Source organism: Branchiostoma belcheri, unplaced genomic scaffold (genome assembly GCF_001625305.1).
Source record: "Branchiostoma belcheri isolate BF01 breed outbred unplaced genomic scaffold, Haploidv18h27 scaffold45, whole genome shotgun sequence".
Classification (NCBI taxonomy): Eukaryota; Metazoa; Chordata; class Leptocardii; order Amphioxiformes; family Branchiostomatidae; genus Branchiostoma; species Branchiostoma belcheri.
In genome coordinates, this window is record NW_017804076.1 from 1,308,067 (window position 1) to 1,327,840 (window position 19,774).

Sequence of the window (19,774 nt, forward strand, 5' to 3'; positions counted from 1 at the left end):
CCATTGACAATAAAAATCACTATGTACCAACAATGTCATCCCTCCTCTTTAGAGTCACATTTATCTATAAATCTTGCTCAGATTTTATAATGAGATGACCCAAAAGTTGGAAAGTCCACGAGTCTCCCCCTAACATCCGATCACAGAGACATTTGTACATATCTCCTCTATAACAAGGTCAGACCAAGCAATGAAGTCTCCCTCCCAGGGTTATGTGATTAATGCCCTGGGAAAGAGAAGGGAGGGGCTGCTGTGCATTAATCATATAACTAGATGAGATTGGAAGTGACCTCGGCTGGAACACGACCAACAAATTCCAATTCCGACCAGACAGGTAATAGGAGGGGCACTTGTATTATATTGGATGGGTCAAAGCGTGGTGCCACTGTATGGTATGTTTCCCAAACACAATCCAATAAAATACTGTAATTCGCAAAGTTTTTGCAGTCACTTCTGTACCACAAACTCATCAATGCCGTGAACAAATATTACGCCAAATTTCTTTTTCCTACACCGGCTGCCACTGCGAACGTATAGTTTCGCGAACATTTTTCTCAGATCGTGAACTTTTGCTACTGCGAACATATAGTAAATTACAGTAGTGCCTGCTTGCACTGCTTAAAATGTCAACAAAATCATTTTGGAGACAAAAAAATAATGTATAATTCCTATATGCTCCACTAACAGTACAGTTCAAGTTAAAAAAGGAGACATCTAAAATGCATGATCTGACTGATATTAAATCTCCAGTGTTCTTCTCAGTAAAGCTCGGTAAAAGACTGTTGCAAACATATGCATTATTATCGACTACAAATGATCTTTATCCAAGCTTCATTCCTCTAAAAATCCTTTGATCCAAAATGGGCAGTTAGGGACAAATTTGTGTGGATTATTTGTTTTTTGCAGTTAATGGTCAAACCTCAACGACCTTTAAAAACATGCGACAAATCAAGGTATGATATTTTCTATTTACAAACAGGTTTTAAACAGTTCTTTATACCACGTGCAGGAAAAAATGTCATCCTTCACAAATAGCAATCGTAGTTTTGAGGCAAGACAGAAAATTACGGAATGTTGCTAAAAAACAGAAATTAAAAAAATACCATGGGTGACTTTGGGAATCTAATTTAATGAAAGAAAAAATTGGATACTAGTACAGCCTACAGGGATTTTCTTCTTACACAATCTGCAGTATTCCTCAGCTGCTTACGTTTCGATTCCTGACAATTTCCAAACAAACTATCTGCCCAAAACATCATACAGGAAAAAAGTCTCACCTTACTTCTGAACAGCACGTTCACTCAGTAACATCTCTGTCCACCAATTCAAACCTACCACCAAGATACGCTTACCTAACAAAGAGCATTGATTGACAGACTGACCTTATGAACTCTGCACAGCATGAAGACTTATAAGGCTCTTCAACAAAGGAAGACACACTGGGCCTCCTCCATACTAACTAGACAGAGATAAATGTTCTCCCAGTTTGTGGGGGATGGCTAGGATTGTCATCTATCTTCTACTCTGTACACTGCTTCTGCTTGTACCTTCTCTACATTACTCAAGTGGGGTCGCTGACCTGGTGAACTTTGCCCCCAAATTCTTTTCACACCTAGGTGTGAAGAACTACATTTTAGGACATCCTTGTTACAATTGCTTCATGGCACCTACCTGTTTGTTTATTTTCTCCCACGTTTCTAAATCTTTTTAGAAAGCTATATATGGTTGCTTGAGAAATAGGTAGAAATGGAGGGCTCAAAGTATATGTAAAGTACAAATTTGAGTGTCAGATATATTTCAAGTACTAGCTACAGGAAGATATTAAAATATTGTAACACCCCTAGGCATATTTTTATAATCTGTCATAGTGTTGACCTAGTTCTAGATTACCTATATACTTCAGAAAAGCCATTTGTCAACCTACATTTTGTTGGCCTACTTTCTGCTTCTAATTCTAGTACAATATTTTCCTAAAATTACTAGTTTTTGTTACAAATTTTACCGATACCTTTCCTGTCTTGTCCTCTACAACAGCTGACCATCTGAGACCATCGAACAGTTGTCGTGTTTGTAAACATTACGTGCACTATCCCTAGAATAGCTCATTTCACACTAGACTTCACATTGGTTCCCCACCGCGCATGAAAGATTGATGGAATTATGGTCAATGCCATTTCTGCACCCATCTGTCTATAGGTATGGGTGCCTGACCCAGACATTAGTTGTCAGCCTATCAATTATGGAGCTCTCTTCTATGAATACATCAAATAGTCTGCTAATCTCATTATCACGCATTTATACCAGTTTATCTTAGAAGTGAAAAATTTCATCAAATTGGTTTGTAAGAAACCACACATCTTCAAATACCAGAAAATCTTAACGTTTAACCTCCTACGAAAATCTGGGACAGTTGAAATATGTCACCACTAACACAACGCACAACAATTGTGCCCTTTCAGTACATTTGTATTGAAAAAATATTCCAAAAATGCCCAAGAAGGTCGCAATATATGAATATTACATGTACCTTTGAATTTTACAAAAGGGTAGACACATACAACTAACAGTATTACTATTCATGATGTCCTAAACCGATTTCCAAAACACCCTTTTCTTCTAAATCAGTATGTTTATGATAGATGACAATAATATAGATTGTGAATGCATTTGAAAGAGAGGATATGTCCTTTTGGGTCATTCATCGGTCAGCTTTGATAAAGAGTCAGACAGGAAGAAGAGCACTGCTGCAATAAATTTCAGACATGATTGCACATCCACATATCACCGTTGGCACACCAGGTACAATCATTCATAAATCATTTCTCCTGGAACTTTTTTTCTAATATATCCTTGATAACTTATCATCTAGATGAAGTCAGCCTGTGGGTACTGTGCAATAAATTCTTCAAGTGTTTCTAGAATTGTGCATAGGAATACAAACATGTTGCAAACTTATAGCACAAAGACCATACACGGATACACCTACAGTACCTGTATTGGATACGGCTGATTCTTACAATAGAAAGTCATTCAGCACCAAGGACAGACTAGACAAATAAGCCAAAGAACAATTAACACTGTCAATATTCAGAATTAAAGGAATATATATACCATTGCATCTTACATATATATGTGAGTAGGATATACCTGTTCCTTTAATCTTCATTTAGAATGGAACAGCTTTTCAGCACTAAGGACAGTGCCTACAACATTCCATGCTTATGTAAAAATTTTAAATTCCAGACACAGAGCTAGGCATATTACTGATATCTGATAGCAACTCCATCAGTGAAACTATAATAATCTAATGTTCAAAATGCATTAGATGATGGTATCACCACTTTTTATATACCAACAGGCATCCGTATGACAAAGAAAAACTAAGCTTTACCTGTTATTTAAAAAGAAGCAGCAGAAATTTCCAAGAATCGAACACAGAGATGCTAGAACTGTGTGTTGTTTTTTTCAAGACTCATTTACCATGCTTGCATCCACGCTGCTCAAATATATGGACCAGTAACACCGGGCCTCCCCCCTGCATAATTCCCGTTACAGATACCAGCTTCCCTCAATTAGGGGAAATGTGCCGTCGAGCGGTGAAGAAAAATTACACGTCCACCGTACGATGAATAAAACATGGCCGGGGAGTTAGGCCACAGACTACATGGAGCCAGTCTTTATGAAGAGGGGTCTAGAAACCAGGGCACGGTGTGCACACATCTATATCATGCCTTCTACTGGAATGTAGGCCAACTGTTTGCCACGCTAAATAAACAGCAAGCTGTTCTTTTTGCATTATTCCTTTTTTGTACACAGAGCGATAATGACATTGTCTCACATTGTCACCTTTTAGTTCAAAATCCCGTTGAAATCTACACACATCACACAATATTTTTTTCTCTAATCTCTCGTGTGAGCTAGTTAATATATAATATTCATACCAGCGTCTTCAAATCACAAATACATACATAGTACAGAGAAATTTCTTGTGATTCTATGAAATGTGACAAGATATTCATGAATGTCTATTGCATTTGATGTGATTGTGAGACCCCCAAATTTGTATGCACATTCACACGAAATCTGCTCAAGCATCTTTTGCACTATTGATCTCTTTTCCAGAGGAGCTCGATAATTTTGTTTCCATTTTTATACCGGGCATTTTTCACTTAACGGCCACTTTACGGCCATTTTATTGCAGGTTCTTTATCTTACAGCCCCCAACACATGCTTTCCTAATTCCCAAATCATAGGCCTTTTTATATTGTCTCACATACTTTGGGGCAAAATCATAGCTTTACCTTTATCAGTGAGTGCAATGAAAGGTTTTGAAACAGTCTTCTTGCCCCTAGCAATAGTAATCTCATTCATATTTTACAGAGTGTCTATCAAAAGTGATATTAAAAAAAATCCATGCCAACATACATTAAGTTATAATGCTGTAATAAAATGTGAATATTCTTTAATTACAAAACGATAAATGCTCTCGAAATCATATGCTAATATGCATCATTTCCACAGTAGAAACAATAGATGATTTGATAATTACAACAATAAACAACAAAGCCATTCATAGAAATCATAATAGCAGAAAGTGTGACAAACAACAAAATCCTAGAGCATGTAAAATAAATGAATTGTGAAGAAAGTGCTGTTTAGTGATGGATGTTTTATAGTGGGATTTGTGCGTAAAATCCTGAGGGAGATGTAAAATGTGCTTTGAATCCAGGACCAGTACGCCTTTCACTGACAATACAGGCACATGTGTGATCAAAATGCTTGCGCCATGCCTCCTAGCACTGAGGATCAAAGGAGTACTAAACATGTTACGTCCTGGGATATATGGACGTAAATGCCTCAGCAAAAATACAGCCTTGCAGCATATCATGTTTCACGTCTATAAACAAAGGGATGTACGAAAATCTGAATGTTACCCCCTTTTGTTTTCATTGTGGGGAAATATATTTACGATACCCGGTTATTTCTGGCCCTGAAGGATTTAAAACGCGTGTCCCAAAAGGATAAAGGACGACCGCTTTGCATGCTAATGTTGTCTTGCATTTTTGACAAGAGACCTGCTAGCCTCGCATGAATACATTATGATCTACAAATCTTAAATTTCTGATTTATTCCCTGCAATATGCTAAAACAAAGCTGATAACAGGGAATGTATAATATTTTTATCTCATGCGAAAGGGGAAATATTGCGCAAAAAATGTCACATATAAATAACTGCCACCATATTTTTACCATGTGGCAAATGTGGAAAACCGAAATCCAGTTTTGGGGTCTGCATCCTTGATCTTATGACCTCCAATGAAACAGATGCTGGGGTGACATTAGTGTCATTCTTTCACCGATTCTGACAAGTGTGATTCACTAGAACAGCCCGTACCGCCTGCTAGCACATGTCTGAATGTTTCAAATGGCTCTGTACCTCCATTTTGGAACCCAACAGTGAAACAGTGTTGTGTGGGAACACTCCACGTCACGTACCTCTTAAACCTCCACTTCAACATGGCCTCTGTTGCTACTGGTGACCGTCAGCTGTCCTTTAAGCCGGCGACGTGCAAAGCCCCATCCGCCATCACCCATCTACCACGCCGTAACTAGATCGATCCCCATAACAAGTGCCGTAAGATTGATATAGGCCAGCCAAGATGAGGCCAGACTTGCCAATAAAATCGTGGCTTCCGGGACTGACTCAGAGAGATGGGTATCTCTCCTGGAAAGACTATCCCTACGAAAGCAGCACCAGTCCCAGTGTGCTATAGATATTCATGAACGGCGGATAGATTATAATCTGCTGAATGCATGCAAGGCAATACTTTAGCCTCTTTCAGTCAAGAGATTGTCCCTGGGTTTATTGTGTTACGACTGAGGATCAATATTAACTACATCGACCATGACCTTGACGAGCCTTATCATAATAACATTACTGTTTATTTCACTGCCTGCTCCTTATAAAATACGGATCACCAAACACCTTTGATACAACACATTTCAAAAACATACCTCCTATTCTTTGAAGAATCCACACCAAAAAAATCCCCTTTTTTTCTGCAGAGAAAGCTGGAAAATTCAATTCACACTAAGGTTTTTTCAGGTCAGTGTTTTCTCTGCAAATGTTAATGAGATTAGTATAGACCATTGTGTTGGCTTTGTAACCTTTTCACACAATCTATTCTCCACACTGTGTCCTAATTAATGTACCGTGAAATTGAACCTTCCTTGTTCTCACCTTTCTCCAAATACAAGTGTGTTGATTACACCTTAGTGGAGTCTTTTGTTTTTGCTTTCATTCTGAGGGACAAACTACTAGTATTGTGGCCATGGGGGGGGATAAAATTTTTGGTGCCATGTTCTCTCTTTTACAATGTTTTCTATTATCCTGATTCATTGACTTTACTTTTCAAATTACTATCTTCTTTCATGTAACTTATAACATTTTCTCCACATTTACATATCCCAAAGATGTCTCAAATCAATTCTAGAAAACCAATTGTATGACCACCCACCTCATCTGACATGTTCTCTGTACAGTTTCAACTTTGTTTATGTTTGCCAAGCTGATCAGCTGTGAAATTTGTTCTCCTCCCCTTTTGTCACCAGATTTACCCTATATAAAGCCTCTGCGATGCTATATTTGTACTGTTCCCTTCTTTATTCATGTGTACAACTCACTGAATCTGACTACTTCTAAAGAGCACCAAAGCAGTGTGTGATTTCAATACATTTCTCAAAAGACTTTGCCATGTATGGTAAAATTAATATAGAACGTATTTATAAACACCAGAAGAAGAATTTGAACTTGACTTTCATAAGGTAATATTTCCTGCTAGGATATTAAGACAAAGTTACAAGTAGAGCTACAAATATTCCCAAGATGAGGATTAAGAAAAAACAAAGGTACAACAGTTAAATCAACCTAAAACAAGAAGCCATAGGCGACAATTCTCCGTGAAGTATTATATATTGCAACAAAAAGAAGTAGCCATTGGCGACAATTCTCTGTGAAGTGTGATAAATCGAACAAAGAAAAATTGTTTAAACGCGCGTCGGCTCAGTCATCTTAAGACGCAACAACCAATCAGAGATGCGAGATGCCTACACGTGACGCAGGAAGGGCGCGCGATGCCCGAAATATTTTTGCGTCAATATTCAGCGCCGTGATTCAAGAGATTAATACCCGGAAACAATTTTTTTCTTGTTTTGAACGCATTAACATACATTTACGCTAATCTAGTATGATTCACGCTAATCTAGTATTACTTTTTTTTTAACCTGCCATGGCCAGATTATCTAAAGATGTGTGTATTGTGTGTACAATCTATAGAAAGAGAAATGTACATCAGGTCCGATCATCCGATTTTCACGTTTCGGTTTTTTGGACTCGGTTCATGAACGTATTTTGGTTTGGCTCCTGGAATGTGCGAAAAAAATGACTCCCGGGACTGTCTACAGGGAACACTCGCACATTCGCGGTGTATCAGGACAGCGCGACTGGTCGTCATTAGCGCAGTAACAGTTGCATAAACGGACGAAACCATTTCAAAGAAATGGGGATGTTTCGAAAATAAGCATTTACTCCAATATCAAAACAGCTACGGTAAAAATAAAAAGACGTGCATCATCCCGGACATAATGCAACACCACATGCGAAATTACACAGAAATGCGACGTACGGGAGAATGCGTTTTGGCTGCGAACATCTTCCAAAAAACTTGGCATCTCTTAACCATGGGCAAAAACATCTGGAACCACTTATAAAAACCACCCCGTATCTGCATGAACTTTTTTGAACGCCACTGCTATTCCAAACAACGCGTTTTTCTGGACCATTCCAATTCGCCTCGTAATTGTAGGGGTGCGTCTGCGATATTACATTGACCGCGAAAGCAGCAACGGCAAAAATACACATTCGTGTATCAACACGGGCATGCCCGCAGACGGCGCATAAAATTGCGTGCCGATTACACAAAGAGAACCCAGTGTTTTGACTGCGAACATGAAAAATCAGCCGATTACAACACTCCGTCCGGAGGTCCTGACCTCCTTCACGGAGTAACAATTAAATCGCATCTACATGGCCATGGTGGTTATTTTGGTCCAACCAGGACAGGAAAGGGGTGAAAGGTCATCCTGCAGGCTTCCTGTACTCTTACAGAAATAGCTTCCCCATTCATGAGGGAGGCAGCGGAAATACAAACCTATGTTCACATACCACATGCTTTTTTTTTTTTCAAATTTCAAAACATGTCCTATTCACTGACAACAGAAGTATGGTCAGTGTTAGAAATATGCATCTGCAGTCTGTATTTTGCAAAGACATTTTCTATATTGCAGAAGAAAAATCAAGCAACCTGTAATTTTGCAGACTAACAAAATAAGGCTTCAGTACAGGTTCAATGGTGTTGGCCTCCATCCATGTGGCCACAGTTTTGCCGATGTGCTGCACAAACAACATAAGTATCTTGCCTCTAAACCCAGATTGCACAGTTTCTAGGGGGAAAATTTAGTACTTTTCTTACTGTTATTGCTATAGAAGAACTTCTACTAAGCTGAAAAGATTGCATATTTTTTGGCAGAAAGTATTTGCAAATTGCAGAACAAAATTTAGACATTCTGCAATAATGCTGAACACTGAAAAAAAAAGTACTTTAGTATTTCTACCGCTGATGGTAAGATGCCTACTGTATGTTTGAGCTTCTTTCCACAGTACCAGTAACCTGAAAGGTCAGCCATGGAACAAGTGTTTGACCTTATATTGATTTCTACTCAGACATCGTGACGTTGCGTCTGGTACTCACCATGCACACTGTGAAGACTAATTTGCAAGACATCAGCCAACGTTACCTTCAACATGAAAGCCAAGTTTAGCATACCCAGCTACTAAGTCAACGTACAGAAATATAACATTCTACAGAATATTGTAATCATATTCTACCCATCTCTAGTAAAAAAAGTAGTATACATTTTTTTTCCATCTAAATACAAAAATAACTTTCATATCATATACTGCTCTAAGGTAGCAGGAAAGAATATTGTGATAAAAAAATCTATGGTACAAACTGCACATCAAGCCACATTCTTGAATCTGCATATAATTATCATAATTGATATTCATCTTCCAAAAAGTCCAAGTATTCAAGAAAATATTATCAAAAGGCTTTGAGAAGCAATGTTGAAGACATTGCGGTATCATGACCTAAAATGAAACTGACTGTGATTGAATTAAAGCATCTTCCCCATGGTTGGTGTGCCCTCTATCACCTGTGACATCTACTACAGGGGGGCCGGGGTAATCAACAATCATGTTTTATTCAGAGCCCATTTTTGTTTCCCACTGTGATCTTTCACTAACTACTAGTATTGCGTGCAGATTTATTGTTATGTTTTCATGATTCTGTATTCAATTATAATTATAATTACATTTGATTAATTCAAATTATTCCTCACTTTACTAATTTTATAAAAACAAAATTAAGAACCAAAGCTTTAAAGGTAATTTGTGTCTTGCTGGTATACAGTACTATTGATGTTTATAAAAAAATGTTTTTGAAGGAAAGGGAATTGTTATTATCATAGTATGTAAATGATAAAGCATGCTGCAATATTTTCAGGATTTCCCTGTTTTGTATATTTATGTACCCAAATATCAAATCAAAATCTGTTGTGCTTGACTTGTCAACAAACACACTCCTTGGTATGAAATAATGTTAGATTCTAGATTTCAAGAACTTTGCTTTTCAATAGTACATGTATTGTAGGATAACCATGATATAAAAAAGATTCAATACAGAGAGCAAGACAGCAAAAATTTACGTACAATACATGAATTTGGTCTTAACGAGTTCCATTATAGGAATGCCAATAGGACAACACAGTAGATGGCATCAGCAAAAGAAAGCCTACTAAATAATTCAAAGTGGCTCTCACCACCATAAACTACAGATTCAATCCTAAATACCAAACATTCAATTGCTGAACCCAACAGCATTTGGTACATCCCATGTACATTTCACTCACCTAAACAGTAGTCTCCGAAAAGTCACCTTCAGTCATCTGTTCCGATATGTAAATCAAGGTCGTTTCTCCTGTACCCTTCGCGGCAGACAGCCTTGTTTAGCCCGGAATGTAGCCTGGCTAATCCTCTGTTAACTAACCCTCCGGGGGAGGCTAATTGAATTCCCAAGATGCCTCTGGGAAAACTCCCATGATGCTTTACAACATTTTTGAAGTCCCAAAGCAAAGAGCTGGACATTGATTCAGTCATTACCTAATGACCTATGGCTACCATGATACCATCAATGATAAGGGAGAAAGTACTGTTATCACTTTGAATTGTGAATATTTCTGCTCTCTGCATACGCAAGTAACCCATAGGAGATCATACTATAAATCAGCACCCTTTATAAAAAATAGAAGTTCATGCACCGAATTTATAATCAATTTTCATTGTGGAAAAGTCATAGATTTTATCTTGTAGAATGAATCACAAACGATAACAAACAAAACACGTGTAACAAAAACACAGGTTGTTACACAAACAAGAGCGGCAAATTTTATGGCTTTGCTGAGCTCTTGTACTATGACAACCAGATTACATGTATGTTTGTATAGAAAGATACAATGTACATGTAACACTTTTATGTACCACATCTTGTAGAAACAAGGAGCTTTCATGTGATGAAAGCTCCTTGGTAGAAAGAATAACAAATAAAAAAACCTGTAAGTTGTAACAAGTTGCTACACAAACGAGACCAATAAATTTTATGGTTCCACTAAGCTACACATGTACCTTACCATGACAACCAGATCATTTCTATGTTTGTTTAGAAAGACTACAACACTTTTTTCCAGGTCCCAACAGGAAGTTGGTTACTGAGATCAGCATTCGCAGCATTCCTGAGGTGAACAGTTGACAGGGCACACCCATATAGGGCAGCTACCTCAGCAGTTTACCATGGTACATCCCAGTACAGCCATTCTTCATAGGTAACAAAAACCACCACATCAGCAAGTGTGAGGGCAAACACTAGAGCAAAGACGGAAACATTGACATTTTCTCATTTACCACATGTTGCAGAGATGTCATATCCAATTTCTCTTTTGCCTTGAAAAAAAATTGTGTAATCAGGCAATGATTCTGGCTGAAAAACATTATTTATGACAGTAACATTTTCTAACCTTTCCACTTAATATGTCAAATGTCTACTGTTAAACAATTTCAATTTTTTCATTAAAGATTTGTACCAAAATATACATCTTCAAATTATCCAAATTATCCAAATTGTCCTGGTCTTTTTAAGCTTTTATATTCTTTTGTCAGAATCTAACAGGGACAAATATAGTACTTTCAATCACATCACAATCTTCAAAGAAACAACTAAAGTCTTGTCCTTTAATTTTTTTTATCTATCTCTTCCTGGGGATTTCTCATTGCCAGGTGGCCAACACAGGCTGACCTGCTTCACGTTGCCATGACAACCACCTGATACTGACACATGTTACCATGGTAACTGATGAGAAACACAGGTCTGCCATGTTTGATGGACAGAATGGGATCTGTGGGTTACGGTTGGCATGGGATGAAATATCAGCCACAGATTTGGAGGGATTATTTCTTGAAGAGTGATAAGTTACAGAAACAAATCTCTCTGGGGTGAAAACTTAAACTTTGTGAGCCATATTGATGGCAAATTGTGAAAGAATCGAAAGTACATTGTATGTACATGTACAGTGTAGGTTACTAATGTAATATCACCAGGGTCCATAATATCGCCACCTTGAGATTAAAGATATTTTTACTGCAACATACTTTTGGTATGCACACCTTCACACATCAAATGTACATACCTAGGGTATGTTGCAGTAAAAATATCTTTAAGCACACTGTTTCTCAAGGTGGCGATATTATGGACCCTGGTGATATTATGGACACAGATGTTACAGTTCTAAACAATTACATGTATTATAGTTTTAGCAATATTTCTATAAGAAACAATTCTTTCAGAAATGTACATTATTCTTTGCTGGGCCTAAGTCTAGCATCAAATTTTGTTCTCTACAAAGATAATATGCAGACTGCAGCAGATGCCTTGTTTGCGCTTTACTGAACTTTAAATAGTATGACCATGCCATATGGTAGCCAAACTTACTCACTCCATGTTATACAAATTCAGCATCCCTTTAAACACCCATTTTTAAAAACCCATGGGGACAAGGAAGTTATAGAAATTACACATGCAAACAAAAAAAGTGGTTTCTGATTCATATCCTTTTCAAGAAGGTATATGTGATGTACATCATACATGCATGCATATCCAACTGATCTATCTAGAGACAAAGCAACTGGTTCATTTCCACTTCAAATACATGAAACAAACTCATATCTCTTTACTACTAATGATATGATTATATACATACACCAGAAACAACTCCATACATTGACATAACACAATAAAGATTTTCCCTACCTTCTCTATCTTATGATGAAAATATTGTATACATCCAGCAAGTAGAGGCGCCACACAACAAACTGGTGTTACAAGCGTTTATATACGACTAGCGGGTTGCCATCTGCCATTGAGAAACACTTACCGTGGTGTTTCACCATATACACAGTGGACACAACACAAAAGTCTGGGATAACAACATGTGGTGGCTCAAAGGGCAGGGTCAAAGGGTTAACAGGCCTGCCAACAATAGAACAACACGTGTGGGGAGTGAACAGGTTGGAGATACAGATTGGAGTGGGGCATTTGTTCTGTCAAGTGTATGCCAATATTATTGTTTAAACTTTGATTCAGTGTTCTAGCCAGCCTGATTTTTTTCCCCTCATCTCAAGTTTGTTTGACGTAACATAATGTCCATATATTTACATGCCGAATTTGTGTGACAGATGATGGGTTGGGCAAGATTTTTGTCCATTAAGAGCAGCAAAATTCTGTCAAATGATAGAGAGATGGACACTGGCTCTAAGTAACTAACACTGCTTTAACTTTGATGTTCGACTGAATTTCTTCATATGTACTGTCATACTGTCATCATCTTCATTTAGAATTGGTCGCTCTTTTTTTCAGGAGTGTGTGTCTTGCATAATGCTTGTAAGTCTACAACTTGTATGCCAACATCCCAGCAATTTTGTCAAGGAAAGCCTGACAGGGACAGCCAGCTCATTAATAATGGTGCCTTGACCTGTTACTCAGAAGTTCACCTTTGTTTCTGCAGCAGTGTCCTGCAAATTAATCTAATTACTAGTATCTTCTCTTGCTGAAGGTGTTAGATAGAACAGGACCCAGTTTATACTATATTCAGTATTCTCTCCTGTCATAACAAGTTAATATGACACTTACAAACTTACTTAACTTGAAAGACAAGTTGCTAATGTGGGGAGGGGGGCAGGCATATCTATAACCTTTATGTAGAAGTACAACCTACTTGTCCTTGGGTCAAACCATGTTCAACTCCTGTGAAAGAACAATGGTGGCTTTTCAGTACTCTCCAAGCAGAGGTTGCGTGGGGTGGATTGTGACCTTTCTAATTCTATAATGTGCCCCGTTTTCTGTCACTATTATAGAGTAGCGACAAAAAATGGTAGAAAGGTCACAATCTTCCCCACCAACCTCTGCTTGGAGAGTAGTTTTTCAGCAGCTATCCAGACAAGCTGTTAGCTACACCATGCATTTCAGACATCTGTCCTAGGGCCATGGCCACCTGTCTTCAACATTTGCATGTTTTCTCAGTAAACCTTCTCAATACAGAACCAAACGTCATCAGTAAAACAAACTTGCATTCATGTCTTTATTTTCTGCAACCACTTATGATTTCTATAGCTAAAATTGATATAACACTGCCAGAATTTAGTGTAAATGTAATGTCCATAGCATGTCAGTCTTTTCATGCAATGGTGGACATACTAGTAATTACGTTGTTCAGCCAAGCAAACTAATTGTAACGCAATGCCAACTCCATTCAAATAACATGTACAAAATGTTATACATGTATAAATACAGTGATTGGATATTGTAATGTGCCCTTCATGCTTGTGATTATTTCAATGAACTGTATGGCTGTACAATACATGAATAACTTGTTCAACTTGTTGTTCAAAAGTGGAAGAAGTGCAGACTATTCTAATATCAGGCAGGTAGGCAGAATAAAACATAATTTTACATTAAAAGATGTAAAAAATCATCAACCAGTCACTCCTCTTCTTAGGTTAAGCCACACTTTTCTGGAATGTTTATTCTATAAGAATGTTGACTTGGGGATTAGACAAAACAACAAAAACAGAGCCAAACTTAGACATCCTGGCCTACATTTTGGACAGCTAAATAAACACAACATACAAGTCTAGAACAAGATAACGAACACAACATAAAGAATCTTTTATGGTAGCAAACCTAAATCTAATGTTATTTTTTAACTCAAAGGGAAATTCTAAGGCAAGAATGGAAACTGATTCGGGAGTAACGAAACCTTAAAAACCAACGACAAACAACAAACGAGTGAAACTAATGACCTAAAACAAACTGGTACTTACTGTTACCTCACACGATCTTCTTACCTCTTCAGAGCACCTTGTACTGGTAATGGAACCACCTGTAAATCCTTAAACTCCGAGACTGAGCCTGCAGTAAAGCTTAGGTAATGTCTTAATTATATGCAACTGAAAGGAAGGGTATTCGTTGCAGCCTTAGGCACCTCACTCCGGACCAACTATATATGTGGTTACTCACCTGTAGTAATCGCATAATTATGTCTACCCTTATAGCTTCTTGTTACGCTGCGTTCTACGGAAACCGTACATTTCATCATGGCTTCCTGTCTGTTCGAAAAAGGACCTCGCAGAGTGCATTTTTGTGCCATACTGGTATTCCGCAATTGTTGACTGGACAAATGCGCCCTTGTCGGTAAGTCAACATTATCCAAGGCCAAGGGGGCACAAGTGGCCAGCACTCAAGTTTAAAGCGACTACGGAAACTCCACTCTTCTGCTGTAGAACAATGTGTTTCTTTATGTAAAGCTCAACTGTGTACCTTTTATCCATTTAGGTTCGTTCATTATCTGAGATTAAATGTCAAAAATGTGAACCCTGAAGACTACATAAGGGTGATCCAGTTACCACTTATTCTCCTCCCTTTTCCAGGTAGTAACTAAAACCCTCTTTCCTGCTGCCCCACACCATAACCAATGCAACTTGGGTACCAGAAGGCTACCTCAGCTTGGGCAACGTTAAATCATTCGAATTTCAGGCCAAGAATTCTTACTCACTAAACACATGAATTCATGAACTGAACAGAACAGAGCTACCAGGTATTCAGTCTATCACACTAGTATAATGAACGAGAATGGGCAATGGTTATAACTGTTTCTTTAAACATTTTCCACACAAAAAAAGGTTAAAGATTTCTTTTGATTTTCTAGATGAAAGCTGGACGTAGGTCTAACCCGAGACCTGTCTGACTTCGGAAGTTCCTGAGTTGTGTGGTTTTTAGTGCTTTGTGCAGAGATACAGGTAATGCCCAAGGGATGTGGTGTCACACAGTACATGATACCTCATTGATAGCTCCTGTACACACCTAGATTCTCAATTCCAGAAATAGTTTATGGTCTAGTAGTCGTAGGAGCGTAGGAAGTAGAGTTATATTTTTAATCTGAACAGGTAATATCAATAGCACAAAGTATTTCTAACTGATAAAATTGCAATTTGATATTTCTGTGTATATGTAATGTTATGATGTACATAATGTTACCTTTGCACGAAAAAGAGTCTTGGTATTGCCTTTTACTATTTGTTCTTTTTTTCTAGAAGATTTGTATGAAAGTGTTGAAAAGACGAAAAGTTTATGCAGCAAATGATGACAGACAGCCAAAGATTATAGGTCTTCAATGATCCATTGCAGCCAAGACATGTCCACACCTGCTTGATACCATCTCACCAGACTTTGATATCTTGATTAAAAAAAATTCTCATATGTTTACACTCAGAGAGAAAGGAAATTAGGTCTAATCCAGAACTAATCTGGATTATCTCTCTAGACTTACCAGACTTGTGACTGAAACTGAAAAGTGATAGTAACTGTTAATAACACTGAAATTTAGTATAATTAGAATATTCCAAATTTTTGCGCAAAAAACTACATAGAGTGCCTTTAAATTCTCCTAACTTAAAAAACATCTGAGTACTAGTAATTGATTGGCATGTGTCAATCCAGAAATGATGTCATCACACAAAGCTTTCTGACTCATTATATCAAAGAATGTTTAGACCTTAGATCAAGTAGTATAAGTTGATTCATCTATTGTTTTCTACATAGGTCAATTTTGTTGTACCCACATTTCTGTCTGTATGTTTATATGTAGTTATGGACCTTACCAAAGTTGCTGTACTTTTGTTGCATCAACAAAGTTTCATTTGAGATCTGTGAGATGTTCTATTTGCTATCTTGTTCCAGCTTTACTTTAATTAGTCCCAGACCTGCTATACTGTAGCAGGCAGAGTACTACTAAGTAAACAAACAAAATACAGTCTTTTGATACACAGCCTTTTTATCTTTCTTCTACTATAGGGCAGATCAGTATACATATTTGGAAGGCTATAGTCATCAAGCAAATTAAGAAGGCACAGAGGACTATTCCTGGAACTGGAAGAATTCTCCACCCAGCTGTCCCAACATTTAACCCTCCAATTACCTGGGGCAGGATACCACACTCTGGCACAAGGTCTGGAGGCCTGATTTTAGGTACACCAGAAGGATTATAATTTTCATCACGTTTGTCAAGCACTGTAAATATATATATATTGGGTGGTTAACTGTACCCATGTATTACTACAGAAAAAACTCTAGATACATTATATCTCTTTGTATGGATGACTCAATCTTTTACTGCTGAGGAGAAAATAAAATAAACATCTGAACCGTCAAGTACTAATACTGTGCCAGGATATGACGATTACTATCACTTGAAACTAATAGTGAAACATAACTAGCGTTGAGAAACAACTGGATAGAAGTATAAAACAACATGATATCAAATAATATACGTGCATAGTGTATCTGTACTTCAAACAACATTTCCAGACAAACTGGTGTACATGTATGATGTGGATGTACTGATTTAAAACCCCATACGGACCTTTGACCAAAGTTAGTGAATCACTCCCGCATACTTTTCTTCAATTAGCCTGACCCGACGTAAAAATGTGCCCTACTTCCTAACTTCTGACACTAAAGCGTACCAAAACAAACTCTCAACTAGAGAATCCCAAAACATCGTGGCCTGTACGCCTGTACCGTAAACGTAGTATCTTGCGCCTTCGGGCTTTCTTGTTGATACCTTGATACCTTGATACGTCTTCCAGGAAAGAAGGCCGTGGCCTGTTATGTCCTGATCTCTGCTCACTCGGTTGCATACCTTCGCTTCTCCCAGTGACTGTCAAGTCTGCTTTTGAACTGATTAACAGTTTCTGCTGCTACTACTTCTTGAGGCAGAGAATTCCAGTTTTTGTTATGACGTTATAACTAACATCTGTTGAAGGAATGGGTCCGGAAGGGGGGAGGGGGGCACAGTTGTAAAACTGAAAGACTTACTGTCCGGAAACTTGCTATGTGCGCCAACAAACTCAGATCCGGACCTTCCCTGGAAAGCAAGTCCCTTCTCTCAAGTGTGAGCACAGACTAGAAAGGCTTAGGTCCGTCAGCGAGCCGGGATTTTTGTGGATTTACATGACAATTCAGGCCATCTGGTGGCGAACTTAGTCGGGGGTCTGACAACTGAAAAGTCGAGTTCTGAAAAGAGGGCGTGTTTGTCGTCCTTGGGTGCCGTACAAACACAAACATGCGGCGATCCCGCCAAAAAAAGGAGACCAAAGGTCGATCGGAGGTACTTACATAATGTTTGGGAGTCTTCGCGCGGGGTTCTCCTACTTTTTGAAGCGGTTGGGTCGCGGTAAAAGCCGGTAAACGTCCGTAGATGAAGTGTTGTGATTCTTCTTCAAAGTTCAGCTGTGGTTTGGTACGCGCACTTCCGGTCCCACAGGACGTCCGTCCAGACTTCAGCCCACGTGACGTCACTTCCGGGTTTCCCTCTCAAGTCCCACCCAACTTTTTTACGTGTCCGAAATCACGGACACAACAAACATCAAAACACAACTTCAAATTGATATACAAAAATGCACCACTGTTTTTTTAACTTTATTTGGCAACTGTACAAAAGAACTTACAAAATAGATCATTAGAAGAGTGTCGTTTTGGTCCAAACCTCTTTTGTTCATTAATACAATTATTTTGTTCAATAATACCTATATTATTAATGTTGGACTATTTTCAGGAACTGTTGCATTTCAGTGTCATTAATGTCATATGGTCTTTAACGTTGAATTTAGATCAGACCGACTCACTACTATATTATAAATTCCATGCGGACCCTCTTGACAAGGCTGCCACGGAGAATTTGCAGTTTTTCAGTCAGTCGCAGAGTGTCTCTTTTGAACAGTTTCTACTGCGTGTGAGTCGCATGGTTTTGCATGGTAGACGGCTGCGTCGTTCACAATGCATGATCAAAACAGGGTTTAACAGCCAGAAAAAATAGTTGTTGACTGCTTCAGCGTATTTTTTAACACGACAGCTATCGTTGTGTAGTGGATACCCACTGCAAACCGACGGAAACAAGGCCATATGATGGGAATTTCATATTACTAACAAATGTACGGTTGAGGTTATCACCATTGTGCAAGGATTTTACAAATTATTACATATGTCGAATAGTCACTGAGAATATAATTGTTTGAGGCATGGGTCATAACATTGAAACCTTGTTTAAAACCTTTTGTCCGGATTGGCCTGAAAGTTGGGGCATTTATTATTAATAGGCTCTCTTCAACCTCCACATTAAGCCAAAAGGTCAATCTGTATATGTACATAAGGTCAACATATCAGTTAAGATTTGCTAAATCCTCTATAGAGACTAGGTGAAACATCCGCCGAAACATATGGATTTAATTGCAATATTGGTTATCACTGTTCAGACATAATTCTAGCTTACACAGACATGGTAGAGACATATGTTCAACATGCTAATTTGTATCGGATATTATTTCATTAAAAAAAAGAAAATCCGTAAACAGTGACAGCAAGTCCATTTCTTAAATTTTCAAATCTTGAACATGTTTATTGAGAACACAGTCATAAACTGATAAATGAAAGAGAAAGAACAAAACGCATTCTAATATACATACATAATAAAGGTATGGTAGCAATAAAAGTTTTTCCATTGTAGTAACAGTTAGACACTATCTAACATATCTACTAAATTCTCATAATCTTCAAGCAGATGTTTTAAGAGTTTCATTGTGCTTTCTTTTTGTACTAGCATGTTTTGTGGGCCAACTGCCCTACCAATTTGATACTGTCTTGCCAATTTGATAGCCTCCTTCGCAGTCTTGTTGGGCGTCGGCGTTATTTTTTCTCTGAGCGACGCGAGTAATATGCGGCCGCGAGGGACGATTTGCTGCCGAGGGAGTTTTTGCCACGGAGAGAAGGTTTCGTTGGAGCGCTGCCAATGTGATACTGTTTTGCCAATTTGATACAGTCTTGCAGCCACCAAAAGATCTGCCTGGATATTACTAAATCGTATACAATACCGACTTGATACGCATATTGGACTATGGCTAGACCATATACCAGCTTCACATACGTTCAAAAACGATCCGATTAAATTCAAACTTACAATAATTCTGTCAATAGCAACAAAAGTGTGCATGCAT

General features: G+C 38.1%; 1 protein-coding gene across 7 annotated transcripts in view; it reads right to left on the bottom strand.

Moving 5' to 3' along the window:
- The window catches only part of LOC109478784 (amyloid beta A4 precursor protein-binding family B member 1-interacting protein-like), a 50,090-nt gene extending 32,049 nt beyond the window's left edge, over window positions 1-18,041 (bottom strand). The window contains exon 1 of one of the 7 annotated variants that reach the window (XM_019780569.1): window positions 17,901-18,041. In XM_019780569.1, the coding sequence (XP_019636128.1) occupies window positions 17,901-17,902 (2 nt within the window). In that variant the 5' untranslated portion in view covers window positions 17,903-18,041. Of the gene's footprint in view, window positions 1-1,382; window positions 1,402-5,496; window positions 5,752-6,518; window positions 6,532-8,363; window positions 8,441-17,303; window positions 17,319-17,900 lie in introns of those variants that run through there. The other 6 variants (XM_019780559.1, XM_019780560.1, XM_019780557.1 and 3 more) reach the window with 6 other exon arrangements.
- Between the last annotated feature and the right edge of the window lie 1,733 nt (window positions 18,042-19,774).